Source organism: Pogoniulus pusillus, chromosome 9 (genome assembly GCF_015220805.1).
Source record: "Pogoniulus pusillus isolate bPogPus1 chromosome 9, bPogPus1.pri, whole genome shotgun sequence".
Lineage (NCBI taxonomy): Eukaryota > Metazoa > Chordata > Aves > Piciformes > Lybiidae > Pogoniulus > Pogoniulus pusillus.
The window spans coordinates 17,500,993-17,518,513 of record NC_087272.1 but is presented as its reverse complement, the minus strand read 5'-3'; the positions used below and the strand labels follow the sequence as shown (position 1 = coordinate 17,518,513).

General features: G+C 41.3%; 1 protein-coding gene across 4 annotated transcripts in view; it reads right to left on the bottom strand.

Moving 5' to 3' along the window:
• The window catches only part of GRIA2 (glutamate ionotropic receptor AMPA type subunit 2), an 86,999-nt gene extending 69,478 nt beyond the window's left edge, over window positions 1-17,521 (bottom strand). For 2 of the 4 annotated variants that reach the window (XM_064148714.1, XM_064148712.1), the window contains exons 1-2: window positions 17,050-17,516; window positions 16,515-16,655 (exon numbers count right to left, since the gene is read on the bottom strand). In XM_064148714.1, coding sequence (XP_064004784.1) covers window positions 16,515-16,655; window positions 17,050-17,137 — 229 coding nt within the window. In that variant the 5' untranslated portion in view covers window positions 17,138-17,516. Of the gene's footprint in view, window positions 1-16,514; window positions 16,656-17,049 lie in introns of all 4 variants that reach the window. The other 2 variants (XM_064148713.1, XM_064148711.1) reach the window with 2 other exon arrangements.

The window sequence follows — 17,521 nt, the reverse complement described above, 5'->3', positions numbered from 1 at the left end:
TGTGTTTTGTAAGTATCTTCTTTTACATGAGAAGTGTCATCTTTCTCTTTACTGGAAACATGCATATAGGAACATTACGGTTCCTATAATCGAGTACTCCAGAGCAAAGGCCAAGTCATACAAAGGAGAGTGAGAAAAGATGCACTTCTAACACCTCTCTGCATTCATAATTCCTGAAGTGGATGGCAGGACATCTGGAACATTTGTATGAACTCAAGTCTGTCCTTAATAGTGTCATGCTGACAACGCTTGTCCCTTTGCTTCTGTTATGCAGAGTTCCAAAGTGATGCACTCCTGACACCCCCCATTCACTCTTGCCTATGATGTACTTCTGACAGATCACCTATCCTGTAAGACATATAAAGTAGGAAGGAGGATATGAAGTCACTTACAGTAGGCCAAGCAAATCCCTTATGTCCCAAAACAGCAAATATGGTAATGACACACAAAACAAGATGAACCCCTTACACAAGCTGGTCAACTTGTATCCAAACAGCCAGCCATTCTTTCCTTAAAAACAAGGTGGCCAACTCCAGACTGCCTAGTGCAAACAGGTCCTGGTCTACACTTTCCCTAAATCATGCCTGGACATTGGCCAGGACTAACTGGCATAGGTCAAAACCTGCAGCGTAGGTACGGCTAGAGTAACTAAAGATAAAAGCCCACTAAGTGATAGCACATTATAAGGCATTACCTGCAGGCAGAGACTACTTGCAAGTTGGAAAGTAAGGAGTCAGAAAGTTTATTTAAAGGTGAAATCACTCGAGCTAATCAGATAATCCTAAATGCCTACTCATGAAAACTTGGTGTCACACCCAGTCACTGTAATTGTTTAATCACCGGCACATGTCCTTTTATAACACACTTCTTTTACATATGCTATTGAAAAGAAACTACTTCACAAATATTTCCAAGTTTGTTTGTCTTATTCTTGCATTTTAAAAAACAATTTATCTTTTGGAGGACTCCAAACATACAAAGTTAAGAGTTTAAGGAAGTCCCCTCAATGCCCTTACACTATGCATGCACATTTATTACTTTTTTTTAAACTCACTCGTGTGCCTACTTTTAAGACCCAACCACTCACAATCTCTACCTAATAGAAGCAAGTCTAAAGCCATGCTAGGAAAGAGAAGAGCTCTCTTCTTTGACGTTACAAGATAGTTTTCAGTCTTTCAGTTACAAACAGACAGCAGGTTAAGCTCCTGCAGATCTTCTAAGTTCAGAACAGGAAATTTGAAATTAATGAAACCAACCAAACCACTACATGAGCTTCAATTGTCCTTGGAGAAAGAAAAAAGTCCTCCTAGTGCATATTTTCTGGCCTATGCACAAAGGAGTGAACCATGTGCACTCTAGGCTTCATGTGTTGCCAAAATCTTAAAAAGTGGAAGATTATCTCCATAAGGTGCCATACATACATGCTTTCTAAAGAGAGACACATTGGATTCTTTCACATATCGTCAAAGAGTTTCTGAAGAGAACTTATAATGCCGAAACGCCATCAAAATGTTACATTTTTAGAGGAAGCAGTAACTGCTACCTGCCATTTTATGAGAAAACTCAGACACTTTGCTGATAATTTTAAATCTTCATTTTAAAAGCATAACTACAGCTTGCAATGAAACGCAACCAGATGTCATCAGAAATAACCATTTATCAAAAAAAAACCCCACCCAGCTCCCATGACATTTGCTGTGAGGGGAAATGTTTGGCTAAAGATATAAAGATAATGCAAGTGCATAATTTTAAAGAAAAAGAAGTACATATGCAAACCCTCCCTCTATCTAGCCATTTATACTAAAAAAAACCAACATTCCTTTGAGTCATAGAATCATGGAATCAACCAGGTTGGAAGAGACCTCCAAGATCATCCAGTCCAAACTAGCACCCAGCCCTAGCCAATAAACTAGACCATGGCACTAAGTGCCTCAGCCAGGCTTTTCTTGAACACCTTCTCTGTGAAGAACTTCCTCCTAACATCCAGCCATTACTTTCCCTGGCACCAATCTCCAGAACAATATTTGCATTGAAGAGCAAGCAATGGTTCAAAGAAATTTCCATCTTGATAACTGCCAGAATTCTTGTTTTGTTTTGTTTTTAGTAGAGTTTATTTAGGCAAATCCATTGCTATAATCCAAATCAATCATTAAGAGCTGGAAGTATGGCTGCCTAAGCAAATGGCATGTTTTTAATAAGGACTATGCTCCCCCCAACTGTGATTACGTGTGGTGAGCAGACCCAAGAGCTCTATGGAGCCATTGTTCTTGCTGATATTCAAGGGGGTGACAGAGCATTGACTGTCTCTTCAAAAGCATCCTTCTGGGACACAGTCTCAAGTTGTGCTGGGGGAAGTACAGGTTGGATGTTAGGAGGAAGTTCTTTCCAGAGAGTGATTTGCATTGGAATGGGCTGCCCAGGGAGGTGGTGGAGTCACCATCCCTGGAGGTGTTCAAGAAAAGACTGGATGAGGCACTTAGTGTCATGGTCTAGTTGACTGAATAGGGCTGGGTGCTAGGTTGGACTGAATGATCTTGCAGGTCTCTTCCAATCTGGTTGATTCTATGATTCTATCTTGTATCACCACAGGACCTCCACCTTTCATCAGCTATAACAATTTAGTAACAGAAAACTTGCCATTTGCTTCAGCCTTGTGCCAACTCTATAGTGTGCCATGTTTAACTTCAAACATTTTCTGTGTATTTTGTTTTTCATAATTACGTGGGTGAGCTAAAATGGGATAAACTGTAGACAATGGCATGGGTAAGGCTAGCACAAATCCTATGAATCACAGCCCTGCTGAGACTTTTAAACTCTAGGTAACTGTTGCTGGCATGCTAAATATCCTAGACCTTTCAGAACTCAGTCCTATAGTAGCTGTCAAAGTGAGTTACATCAACTGAATACAGATTTTTTGAGGAAACTCTAGTAAACCTGTTCCTGAGGGCTGCACAGGAATTTGTGATCACTGTTAGTTCATTGCCTGTAAAACGGTACAGACAAACCAGAACATGGCTGCTCTGTTCATTTTCCTCTTGATGCCCTAGTTTGCCATTCGACAACATATCACTACAGTTATTCATGCTATTATTTGGGCTCAGAGGCTTTAAATGTTCATTTTTCGTGCTATGTATGAACAATCTGGATCTTGACAAGACTGTTTTATTAATTTATAAGTCTGTTTTCCCTTGAAATTTTGCTTCTTGTTTCTATACAGGAAATTAGAAATCATCATAGCATATAGCACATATTATATGCTCTAAAGTGTAATAAGAACATATTTTTCTTATGCACTTTACTCTAAATGTAGCCTCCTTTCTTTGTGCTCAGTAATCCAGAAAAAAACAAGCCACCAAATAAATGAAAATTAAACAAAACAAACAACATAAAAAACAGCAACAACAAAACGAAAAACCCCCGTGCTTTATTTCTATACCCTAATTCCCCTTCATAGAAATGGACCATTACATGAATTAATTCCTTGCATGGATACAACACAGAAATACACATGGAAATCTTACTTTATCTGATGACCACAAAGAAAATGTCATTTCCAAACATCATTCATGTTCTCATTTTCCAACCAGCTCCCTCAGCAAATACTTTGGATGATACAGGATTGTCTGACAGACCATGAAAAACACACAGAAAGTTGATCATCCTTCATAGAAAACATCCTGTCAGCAACACCCTAATCTTTAAATCTAGTGTCTTTTAGCTTAAATATTCACAAATGCAGCTGCCATAATAGCTAAACAAGATTAAATTCCCTACCTTGAATTTAACTTAGAAACAGTGAAGCAACTAGACCCATGGAAAAAGCAAGTATCACTTTGCTCATGGCTAGTGCAGTCTAAAATGCATTTAGTATTAACTTTTACCATCTGAAATACAAACTGTGAATTCAACGTAGTAACAAATTAATTCTAAAAAACTGCACTGCAACCCCTCCTAAGGGAGGCCAAAAGATGTTTTTTTCAGTTTTAGTATCAGTTACAAGAAATACAGTTATACTAGTAGAAATTAAATTGAAGAACTTCAGTCTAACAAGAAACTTTGAGGTCAGTACATCCCACAGAAAAAGAGACCTGATCTTGTAACTGCTTCTCTCTTCACATGTAAAAAAATATCCTTCTCACCCTGGTCTCAATCGTGTTCAATAAAGATAAGGCAAAAGGTCAGCTCCTCTTTTCTGCTATCCTCTGACCTTCCAGACTTTCTCACTTCTCTTACACCACTGGGCTATTTCCACTGCAAGGCAGAAGATCAGCAGAGCATCAAGAGTGACATATAATCAGAGCATTTAAATACATTACAGCTGAGATAGTAGCTTCTGGCCATTAATCCCACTTCCTCTGCCTCAGAGCTGTGGTCAGTCACCCAAGAAGAAATAGGAACAGTTTTAGTTTGACAGTTTCAGCTGAAAGCTCCTAAGTAGCAGCCTCTCATCATTTAGGCTGATTTAATGTATTTTCCATTAGGCACTAACTGTTGGAAATTTCATTGTTACATATCTAATTCTCACCACTGGATGTGGGTAACACAGACGCCTCTGTCCTCGTTCCATTCCTGAACTCTTGCTAAGTTCCCTGCTTGTATATATGACAATGTTATGCATCAGTTTCCAAAACACTTTGGGGACTGACCAGTGTTGGCCTACAGTATGGAAGGGCTTACAGCAAGTAGATAAAGCTGTACATAATGAGGAACTGCCAGAAATATCAGAAGCAACCTAAACTGTATTGTCCACAACTGCTCCTAGCTTAAAACTCTGGAAGGATAAGTAGGACAGATCTGAGTTGCATGACTTTTTTTTTATTTTAATCTACCCTGTTAAAATATATCACCTGTATGAAGAGAAAAACACAGCAAGTGAACTTCTTCCCTAATATATCTGTTTTCCAAGGCAGTTGATACTTAGTTTGACAATGGCTTCTACATGCTGCAACATATATATCTCAAAATGTCATGTACCCACCAAATACTACAAAAATTGAACACCACAAGTTCCTCAGGTGCAAGATAAAGCCAGAAACACAGGCAAGGAAATGGTGATTCTGCATACGGGAAATGGAAAGTAATGCCAAGAGGTTCAACACTTGCTGAACCACTATATTCATGTGTGCTAGTTTGAAGCTAGCTAGAATGTTTTGGTGAGAAGAACTAGATTAAAGGCTGTGAAACAATGGTGATGTCTACTTCACTCATAGGCTTGCTGAGGTGCATAAGAACAGGAGCATAAACATAGATAAGGCAGTTTGAGCACTGCCTGAGCTTTGAGATGCATTTCTCTCTAACCTCACTCTCCGTCTCTCTGATTAATCCACTTGCTTCCTAACCCCCCTGGCTGAACCTCCATTCTTCCTTGGGGCATAAGGCTAAGTCCGGGGTAAGGTAGAAGGGAGGGAGAAGGTGGAAGGGCGGTTAGGAGCCCCTCCTGGGGACTCAGGTTTCTTGGAGGGCTGTTGTGGTTTTGTATTACTTTTTACCTTGTATATTTCTGTCTATAACTGTATATACTGTAAATATTTGCTTGTACATCCTGCTAAGCTGTAAATATAAGCTTCATGCAAATTTCCAGAGCCAGCTGAGTCTAGTCTGGGTGATTTCTAAAGTGTGGGGGGACAGGGAATACCCAAACCACTATATCATGGTTCCAAAAGGAAGTCAGAAACAGTTCCATACTGCAATCAAACATCTTACAGTGAAGTGATGTATTTCTGCATCCCCAGAAGGACAAAGTTAAATGTTGCAATACTGGAGGCTCTTGACAAGTTGAAATAGGCACATAGTATCCTTGAAAGTATGTAATTGTTTGGAATGACTAAGTCATGATTTAATACAACCTAGGCTTTCCACTATAACCAAGTAATTGCAACAGTGCTCAACAGCCTACAAAAGAATCCTAGAGTTCCTGAAAGGTTGGGTTTTTTTTGGTGTTTACAGACATCATCTTTCCTCACAGAACTCAGGAAATTATTCAGATTACTAAGTAGAATCAACCAAGTTGGAAGAGACCTCCAAAATCATCCAGTCCAACCAAGTACATGTAGCAAACACTATTTTAGATACTGGGGATTACGACACATCTCCATAGGCTGCCTGTTGTGCTACAGGGCTTACAGGACACTCACATTTTCTGCAGCTGCACCTTGAGGTCACATGGGATAGCCCAAATATCACAAACTGGATCTTCAGGTAGATTAATTGCAAGTGAATTAAAGTACCTCCCCAAATGGAGACACTGAAAAATATATTATGTTTCTGTCATGAAAACAGAAGACATAAGTGCAAAGAAACAGAAGTGCTGCGCTTAGTAAATATTTAGTATTTTCTGATTGCAAACACTTGCTAACTTCTATAATGGAAGTATGCTACCAAGTGCTATAAAGGCAAAACAAAAACAATTTTCCTCTAAGTGAAAAAGCAGTTAAGGGGAAAAAATAAAAATTCAAATTTAAGCAAAGATTCCACCAATGAAAAACACTCGGGATCAAATGCTAAAGGCGGGAAGTAAGCACTACATTTTTAATCCTCGCCTACACAAGCGCAGACCAAGCTAATCCTTTTTCAGCTGCACTATTTACACTGCATTTAAATGGTCTAATTTTTTTTCTAATATTTAAGAAATGAGTGCAATGTTTTGAAAAAATGAAGCAGGTTCATATATGAGCATGTACTGTAACATTTGGAAAAAATATCCTTTAGGTTCCATTAATATTCAAACATTTTAGCACTTTCTGGGATTAATTCCTGTGTCTTTCCATATACAAAAAAAATAAATCAGTCTCCCACACTCACACAGAAAAACAAATAATCCAAAGTTTGGATCTGGTTTTATTCCTACTGCCATCAGCAGAAGCTTGATCATTTGACTGGGCAAAAATTGCCTGGTCTTATTACTCTGGAGTCCCAAACTACGAGGTCAGGTGGCTGAATACAGGAACTAATCCGATTAGTCAGTAAAAGGGCTGAATGACTTTTCACTCATGACTTTTCAGATTTTCAATGTGATCCACTCTCACCAAATGAAAGCACCTTAAAATGGGACAGATGTAAGGCTGTGAGTGAAATTAAAACCACACTCACACTGCAATTTATGATGTATAGTGACTCATATTCTTATCTATTTCCTGATTCCTCAAATCCACCTAGTCTTCATAATAAAATTATATGATTCCTTTCCAGGTGTTCATTTTAAATGGCTTCAAAAGTTTAAAGCTGTGTATAAATCTGGTCAATTAATATTCAAATTAATATAATTGAATTTTTCTAACATTGTTCTTTTTTCCACTCCTCTATGTTTTATTATAATAACAAGAAAGGGCAAGAAATGGTCTCTTTGTTCCCAAAGTCTAAAGGTTATTGCTTCTCCCTGTTCCTGCATCAGGACGAAAATACAATTACTGAGATTTTTTTTCTCCAAAAATTAATCAATGAAGATAAGTGACAGAGATGACAGAGAGGAAAACTGATGACAAAAGAAAAATGGCCCAATTGGGGTCATTCAACTGGCAAGTGAAAGATGAAGGGTTAAATGCAGGTTCTCTGCCTGACAAGGACAACATATGAAGTAACTAGGTTAAATCCTGGAAGACTTTCCTAACTACTCACTGTATTTTCAGTGTGGATCACATCTGCTTCTGCTATAAGTAATATTGCTGTAACTTATGTAAGTATGAGCTTTGTATGCACTAGCCATGTAAATTGTTTACCCTATTTTTCAGATGTCACACCTGAAACAAACTCCTTGCTATCACTACATCTGCTCAAGGTACAATCACACAGAAAAGTTTTGTTGCTAGCAGGATCTCATGTTTGTATGTGTACCCTTTGAGCCTCTACTATTGAATTGTTATGAAATTTGCTACACCCATATCAGGAAAAAAAATCACCTTTATGGATTGGAAGACATTTTGTCAAAAACAACTCATATTTAGCGTCAGAGAAGAACGTTTTGAGCACACTAACTCTCAACGTCCTTGATTTCAAAGACTTATGAGATGACTGAACAAATTATTCTGACTTGCTCAGAGATGTATATTCTATTTCAATACCATACACTCACAGAAATTTTGAGATAGTTTATATATATACACACACAAGAAAATGCACCATATCAAATATTTTAGGTCCACTTTACCTGAGATACTAAATCACTCCAGCCTTTTCATTTATAGACCAAAGCACTACGATTATCAAATACATTCATATATTTAAGGCAGAAATACAAAGAAAATAAAACAAAATCTTTCCTCCAGGCTGCAAAGCACTTGCAAGACTGCTCTGTGGAGCTCTGTGGCCCTGTTGCTGAGACGAGCTCTAAAAAGAGTCTTCAGTGTATAGAAGATCTGTCATACCGAATGCTTAGAAAAAAAATGTTTTAATTTTCAAAGCATGTAAAAGAAAATCTGTTCACACAAATTCGCACTAAGCAGAGGCATCTTTTCCCCCAAGTCATATTTTTAAACCTGTAAACGTTTGTACTGAGAATTACAATGGTATGACAGCTTTAGCCATAGCAGCCTGAAACCCTGCAGCTTCAAATAAATGCAACTACCTGAATCAAGTACCCAAATTTGAGATTAAAATGAATAGGTGGGATAGCACAGCAAGCACAAGTAAATGTATCTATTTTGAACCTTTCATATAATTAGCCACTGTCCCTCATCAACCTTTGAAACTCTGCTACCAGTTTGCATTTATGAGTCGGGGCCAACATAAACATTTAGCAGGATTTTGTCCTACTCTTGTTCACTGGAAAAATCATTTGGGAAAAGTATGTCAATTTCAAAATACAAATGGCATAGCACTCTAACAATGAAATGCAAGTACATTTAGCTTCTGTAGTCATGTAATAAATCCAAGTCATTCATGGGCTAGCTGAAATGATTAGCAACTGACCCAGCACCTCAAACATACAAAGCAATCACACACTCATTTAAGGCAACAAATACAGATGGGAATATCCTTCCTCTGGTATCAAATAAATTGGCAGATTACAGCTGAAATAAGACATTGCTTGTGCTTGATTCCACCACCTTCAGTTGAACTGCATGCAACATTCCAGTCCTCAAAAAAATCCCATTAATTTCTCTGTGTCAGGTTTGAAAGCAGGTGGCGGGAGACAGCAGTTGTAACCGAATCGCATCTCAATGCAGGACCATGAGTATCTTTTTTGTGTAAAACTTTTTTTTACACCCCCATAAAGAAATTAGCCACAAGCAACTGCAGCAAGTATCTGTGCATTAAATCAGATTCAGGACAGAAATGTAACTCTTATATTAATATCTCAATTAGGAGCTTTAGGGGGGGAAAGTCATCTCCCAATAAGCTGCTTGATTTGAAAGCCTTTCTTAAAATGTTATGGAGTAATTGTTTTTTTCCATTTTAAATATTTAATTCTCATTTCAAACCTCCTTTTACTCCTCACTGTTGATCTGGTTTACAATATGCATTCATCATATTTATTTGATTTCTTTTTCATTTCATATTGATTACCCATACAGAACTTCTTATTGGAAGGTTATATTAATTTAAATCTTTTTCAGTTCTAAGGAGATTATGTCTAACCTGAATTTGTGCATGCATCAATGCAGATTTTTTTAATCAACTTACTAAAAGGAAAACATTAAGATTTTAAGACAAAATAATAATGATGCTTCACAAATACATATTTTGTATAAAAACATGCAGGCTCTTGCCCTATACCTCTACAGTAATCTATATGGCAAAGAGAATTAATCTCTTGTCCACAGTCTGCTAAACACAGATGCTCTTGTATTATGTGTGATAGATGCAACGATTAGTTACAAAGTAATGGAAAGATCTTACTTCTGTCATTACAGTTCCAGCTAATTGTCATATGAGAAGCCCACTCAAATATATGTATAAAGAGTTTGATATATACCTGAACAGGCAAAAAAAAAATTAGTTGTATCTTTTCAGTGTTATTTTCAGTCTGACCTGACATCCCTTGGCTTCAGCTGCAGTGACACTGATTCCAGAATATGAGTATGAACCTTCAAAATGAAAAAAAAACAGTATTCCATGCACTAAATTCACAGGGGTGAGAACATTGACTTATACAGTGATAAACGAGCTTCCTAGTAATAGCTCTGAGATAATCCTCTTCACAAATGGTCTGTAGTGTTTAAGCAACAACCTACTTTTTCAATATGACATTCAAAACAAACTACTGTTCACTAGATAACTACATGCGTATGTATATACACACATATGTATGTTTATGTTTATTGTGGGCTATTTCATCATTTTTAGTTTCCTAAAAATTAGTCTTTCCAGCACATATTAAAGAATTACTCATTTTAATTATATTTTGAGTATTTTTTGCAACTTAATCACATTTTCACAGATGTTGATAAATTAAGTCTGATTATCTCAACTGTTTTTACATATATGTCTTTACCTATTTAATGGATTTTCAAATTAATAACATGTTCCCAGTTATTAAATACTTCCTTAGTAATTATCAATTGTTCAAAAAGAATTATTAATCTATTAAACATACCCTGAGTCTCAAAAATTAAAACTGGCAGTTAACAGTATCACTTAATTCAGTGGTCCTTGGTTTAGGGCATGTAGCACACTGGATAGTACAGTTAAGTCTTATGTACACAAGGAGTTAAGGACATCCTCAGCTATGGGCAGTGTGGAGTCCTATCGAAGTCAGTATAAATTAAAGCTTTCATTAGCATAAAAAAAAGGTACTTTTTTATATTAAATATAAATTAAAACATATAAACATTAATATATTGAAGAGATGGATAACACAGGCTAATTTAAGAGCTTGATTGGTATATTTAAGGGCTGATTGATATGCTCCTTACAAAGTGCTATTAAATATAACCGTAAGGTTTATAAGAGTAAAACATACATTCATATGTGCAAAACTTCACAGTAATTTCCTATTTGATACAGAGACAAAATTAATGCAATAATCACATAAGAAAAATGTGAAAAACCAAGCAAAAAGTGATGTATTTGTATCTACCCATACTCTGGATTATGGCTGTGTGAGAATGCTCTGTGAGCCAGGAGGGAAGATGCACAGCAGGGACAGCACTAGCACACAAAAAATACCCCAGGTGTCTTTACGAATAACTCACAGAAGTAGAAGAATGTTTGAAGTTTGCTACAGAGCTTGATTCTGAGAGCATTAGAAGCACAAGAGGTCCTACTCTAAGTTACATCACAGTCTTATTGTATAATTTTACTACAGAAACCCAATTGATCCTGGGTTAATGATTGGACTCAATGATCTTAAAGGTCTTTTCCAACCTAAACGATTCTATTATTTTAATTACAAGAGAGTACAGAACCTATTTCACATCTGGTCACTGAGCCTGAAAAATGTTTTATAGTGAAATAGGAGAAAGACCAGGAATATGAATGAACTGAAACATAATTATTAAATGAATTCCTTCTTTCTTTTAAAATTCATTAGAAGCATTTTTGTGAAATATATTTAGCCCTGGTGCATAATAATTTTAATTCAAATAAATATATCTAAACTTCTCCCATCTTTACCATTATAGATTTTTTTTTGCTTATATTTTAATTATTTTGCCAGCAGTATGATGAATGCTTTGCTTTAAACATGTAATTCATAGCATCACATTCCAAAACGTCTGGGGAAACTTTTGCCTTGACTCCCAAGTTGCAACATGCTAAGATATTCATAGGTTTTCAAAGCTGCTGGTTCAAGATATAATGAAAAGATCTAAGGTTTATGCATGAATCAGCATCCCCTTGTCACAATGTCATGGTGCAGTGATCCCTGCAGAGCTCTAAGACTTGATTTAAAACAGAAAAGCTCAACACTGACTCTTGAGCCAGCAGGATTAAACATCCAAGATTGTGCATATATTATTTCTTGCTGAAACTACTAAATGAAAAACTTATTACACTTATGGAGGTTTTATAGTACTCCACTGGAAATGTCTCTTCAGTGACTCAAATATCATCCAAGCACACAATGCAAGTATCCCTATTTGGTTTGGTATATTTAAAAGCAGACTTTCACCTTTACCTCTTTCCTCTTTTCTTTATAGAACTAACAATTTTTTTTTTAATCCATGTCTCCAATGGTCAGCAATTCTCCAATTAGGCTAGACCAAATTACACTGTGCTGAAGGGCAATAAAGTCCAGTGGCTTGGATACTTTCAAATTGTGCTCCATGAATTAGAGTCATAGAATTATTTCAGTTGGAAAAGACTTTTAAGATCATTGAGACAGTTATCTAACTCCAGCAAATCTGGTGCTAAAATATGTCCCTCAGCACCACATCTATGCGTCTTTCAGAGACCTCCAGGTGTGGGGATTCAACCATGTTTGAAAACCCTTTCAGTCAAGAAGTTTCTTCTAATCTAAACCTCCCTTGATGCAACCTGAGGCCATTTCCTCTCTTATCATTTGTTACTAGGGAGAAGAGACCAACACCCACCTTGCTGCAATCTCCTTTCAGGGAATTGTAAAGAGCAATGAGATCTCATCTCAGCCTTCTTTTCTTCAGCCTAAACAACCCCATTTTTCTGAGCTACTTCTCACAAGACCTGTTCTCCAGACACTCTACCAGCTTTGTGGCTTTTCTTTAGACACACTCCAGCAACAATGGCTTCCTTCTAGTGACAGGCACAAAACCAAACATAGTACTCAAGACACAGTCTCAGTAGTGCTGAGCACAGGAGGACAATCACTTCTCCGGTCCTGCTTGTCACACGATTTCCTGATACAGGCCAAGGTGCTGTTGCCTTCTTGACCACCTGAGCACATCACTGGCTCATGGTCTACTGGTTGCCAGTACCCAGATCTTTCCCTACTGGACAGGCGTCATTGTGACCCAGCACTTAGCCTGGCTGCACCTCGTGCAACTGACCTCAGCCTACTGACCTGGCCTGTCCAGGTCCATCCATAAAGCCTTCCCACCCAGTGTCACCTGCAGACTTACTGAGAACACACTCAATCCTCTCATCCAGGTCATTGACAAAGACATTAAAGAGAATTGGCCCCAATATTGAGTTGTGACTGGCCATTAACTGGATTTAACTCCATTCACCAGGATTCTTTGGACCCAGCCAGCTTTTTATCCAGCAAAGCACCCACTTATCCGAGCCATGAGCTACCAGTTTCTCCAGAAGGATGCTACAGGAGGCAGTCAAATGCTTTACTATAGTCCAGGTATACAAGGGCCTTTCCCCTCATCCACTAAGTGCATCATCTTGTCATATAAGGACATCAGGTTCAAAGTAGGAGGTTAAGATCAGATTCATCAAGTAATTATCTGCAGTGCTGTACCTCTACTCCAGTTCTTAAAACCCAAAGAAGTACTGTTGAAGTGAACATCTTTGTTAACATTTGCCTTTACCACCTAGACTGCAATCCTCTGAATCACGAGGAATTCTCAAAGAGGGCTAAGCTTGGCTCATTTCTCTTCAAGGATGTGACAGTAGCTGTGTCAGTGAACATCTCCGTTAATTGTGCCATCAGTCTGAAAAAGACTGCACCATCCCTCAATCAAAAACACTAACCTTTCTATTGACACTGACTTGTGAGGTGTCAAACTGCAATTAGATTCCAGTAGCCACTCCTGATGATTTGTCAGCACATCTTTGCACAAGACTAGCAGTAGTCCAACAACCTATACTGACTATTTGTTATTATCTGTTAAGACTACCTACCCACAGAGCGTCCATTTCTCTTCCATTACTCAAATCTTCTGGTCACCTTTAAACGACTGTGTAGTCAAACACCCCTCGAGGGTACACAACCACTGTCTCCTCTTTCCTGGAATTTTAGGAATCTAATTTAAAAGTCATATCAAGCAATATAACTCATTCATCTAAAAACCGTTTGCTCCATCAATGAACTCCGAGTGTGGGCTGGCTGCAAGTTTGAAGGCTCATACAGTTTTACAGTGTAGTTCTCCAAGCAAGGGCAGCCTGCAGGAAGAACAGCCCCGCAGGGAGGGGCCTGCAAGACCCCGGGCAGCTGCTGGCTGCCACCTGCTGGGGCGGGAGACAGTGGCACAGAGCACCACTGACCGGGACTTCTGCTGCCTGGTTTGGGATCTGCACATCAGATGAAATACTGCATTGTCCATTTTAGAAAATGTGCTACTGACAGGGCAGAAGAAGGATATTACTTCTACTATGGCATAAGCCTGCCACAACATTTCTCTGAAGGAAAATCACCTTGCTGGAGTGAAATACCTGGACAAACCACTCTCAGTTTCATATTATCCCACCATTCTGTGATGTTCTTTTGCATTTTCATTTTTAAACTGTTGATAGTGCTGGTTCCAGACATATGTTCTTTGTATGCTATCCTGGAAAAAAAACCAAACACCCAAACACAAAAACAAAACCTTGCAGATTTTTGCAATACACTCATTCTTGTTTGAAATATAAGAGACATATGAATACTGAGCCTCCTTATCCATTTGAGCATAGAGTGCTCTGCAATCAACTGCTAAATTCTGATTCTTATATAGCAAATATTTGTCTTCAGAACTCCTTGTTCCTCAGTCAAACCCTCCTTAGAGAGTAATCAAGGAGAGACTACACTTATTTTTAGCATATGCTTCACTAGTCAATTAAATTCAATTGACAAGATAACTTCACTAAACCATCAGTGGTGAATGAGGTGACAAAAAAAGCAAGTACGTGTTCATGTCTTAATTTGGTACTCTTCAAACTGCTTAGAAATAGAAGCCTTGGACAAAGGGAATCTTGAAACATGGATACCATTTCCCTTCTGCTGGAAGTCTTGAAGTCCATCACTGCAACCTATAGCCTACACATGTTATCTGAGCACAATAAGAGTTCCCCAAGGAGCTCAAGAACAAGGCTGATGCATGCATGCAAACACAGCTAAAAAGTGTTGACAGGACAGGAGAAAAATATGAATCATTTACTTTCTCATATATGAGGTGGCTATATTTCTCTCATGTAAGGAGAAAACAAACAATGTGGGCATTTTACAGAAATTATTTTCAGGATTCCATTCACTTCAGAGAACTGAGAAAGACAAAAAGGCCCATTACATTTTTGCAGAATGCCATCTAGACCGCTACACAATCCCTTACTTCACCAATAACTCCAGTGTAACATATACAGCAAATGCAGTTCTGGTGCCGCAAACTCTCATTACCTAAGAAAGCAAGAACTCCACAGTTTGCAAACATCAAAATAGCCTTACATGCTCTAACCTTTTCTTACTTTAGCTGCATGCAACATGCTTGCTTCTATCCTCATACATGCCATTGAAAGATCTTTGGGTTGAGCTCTTGTACCACCTATCCCAGCATCTGTGCTGAGATGCCCCAGTTCATCACCACCTACCATACCATAGCTAAAGGGCAAAAAAAAAAGATCACCAATGAAAGGAAATCACTCTGCTGACAGCAAACCCCCAGATTCAGTACCTCTTATGTCATATCCCTAGGAGAGTCAGATAAATGCCTTGGGGCAGCATGGCACCGAGCAGTGGAAGAGCTGTAGCTCCACAGGAGCAGGCAACACAGCACAAGAAGCAATCTCCCTTCTCCTTGCAGGCCATGCCACTGTGGGAATCCCAGTTTTGCTTTCAGTGAACACACCATTCAAGATAGCAAGAAATGTGAGCAATTCTCATTACCCTGCAAACACCTGCCTCACTCGCAGCTCTCACCCCTAACACGGCCAGCGACCACAGCCCCTTGCTGGAGCTGTTCTGAGAGGCCCCCTCGTCAAACTGCACCCTGCCGGGCCAAACATCGGGCTGGTGCCGGAGACAGACAATGTTTGCCGGCAGAAGCAAACATCGCTGTGGGGACCCACGCCCACGGGCTACACTCAGCGCTACAACGGCCGCGCTGCATCACCCTGCCTCCCTCATCGCGTCACCGAGCAACGCATGTGCTCCGCGCCCCGCTGCACGCGTCCGGCCGGGCCCTGCCTCGCAGGAGGCGGAGTCAGGGCACAGCCCCGACGGCAGAGCGCGAAAGTCGCGAGGGGACCAGGGGAAGCTGAGAGGGGGCAAGCAGGCAGACCACGAGGGCGGGGGCTGCAGGGACCCATCCGGTGTGAAATGACAACTCTAACCCGCATGTATCCGCTTCGTTCCCTCTCGAGTGCGGCCGAGAGGGCGTCCCGGCCCCGTCCGCGCCAATTAACGAGAAGGCTCGGCGGCGAAGCCTGCCGACAGCCGTCAGTCGGCGGCATATCGCTGCAGGAAGCTCCGCAGCCGCTCAGCCTTACGTAACGCTAGGGAGAGCCGCCGGCTGAGGGCGGCAGGAACCATTGTAGATTTCCGCGAGGGCGGGGCAGCAGCACGGGCACCCCATGAGCCTCGGTACCTGCCGGGCGGCAGCAGCACGGTACCTCCGCGGTACCTCCACACCTCCCCCACAGCACCCCCGCACCGCGCCGTGCGCAGGCGCTCCGCCCTCTCCGGCACGGCAAGGTGGCAGGCAACGCGCAGTGCGCAGCGGCTGGCAGCGCCCGCTACTTACAGGCGTTGGTGACGGCGAAGCTGTTGGCCACCTCCAGGTTGTCGATGTGGGGAGTCAGCCTGAACTCCGAGGTGGAAAACTGAACCATCCCTACCCGAAAGGCGCTGTACTCCTGATCGGCGCCCCTCGGGAACAGCCCCCCTGCAGGGAAATACACACACACGTCAGGCGGGCGAGGGCACCGGCAGAGCAGGGTCCCTTCCCGCCGCCGGGGCTGAGCTGGGCGAGGATGCCGGTAGCCTCCACCGGCTCGGGCACCGCTGCCGGAGCAGTTCCAGCTGCGGGTCCGTCCCGTGCCCAGCAGCAGCGGCACGGGGGGCGCAGCGGAGCGGGCAGTACGGCTCAGGGAAGACGAGGGAACGGGGAAAGGCGTTGGCCACGGCCGCTGAAGGGAGCTGACAGACACCCGGCGAGTACCGCGGCAGGGCTGGGAGCGCGGCGGTTTAAGACAAGAAAGCCCGAGTAACACCGCCAGGGACGCGGGAGCGAAAGATCCGTCGGGAGGAGAGAGGTCCTCCGGCATGCGGGCACCTACCGATCTGTATGCTGTTAGAATTGACCCCCCAGATCAGTCCCCACAACACGGGACCCAGGAAGACAGAAATATGCATAATCTTTTGCATTTCCAGGAAAAGTAGAGCATCCACAAAGCCACGGAAACAGCCCTTTCTTCTTCCTCCTCCTCCGCCGAGCGCGCTCGTCAGCAAATTAGATCCCCTGCGCGCTGGGCAAGCGGGTGGCGGGAGCAAGCCAAGTACGGGGGAAGAGGAACGAAGAGAACCCCGCGGCAGGCGCAGGAGAAGCCGTTGCCCAAGGTGCCGCCGACAGCTGCCGCCGCTCCGGTTCTCGTCCCAGCTCCGGAAATAAGCGGGGGGGCGGAGGGCGGTGGAGGGCAGCCGCGTGCCGTTGGCGGCGGCGCCGCTGTGCTCCCGCTGCTTGAGCGCGCCCGCCGCCCGGCCCTGCCCTCACACGCGCTCACCCGCGCTCTCTCGCTCTCAGCGGGCGGG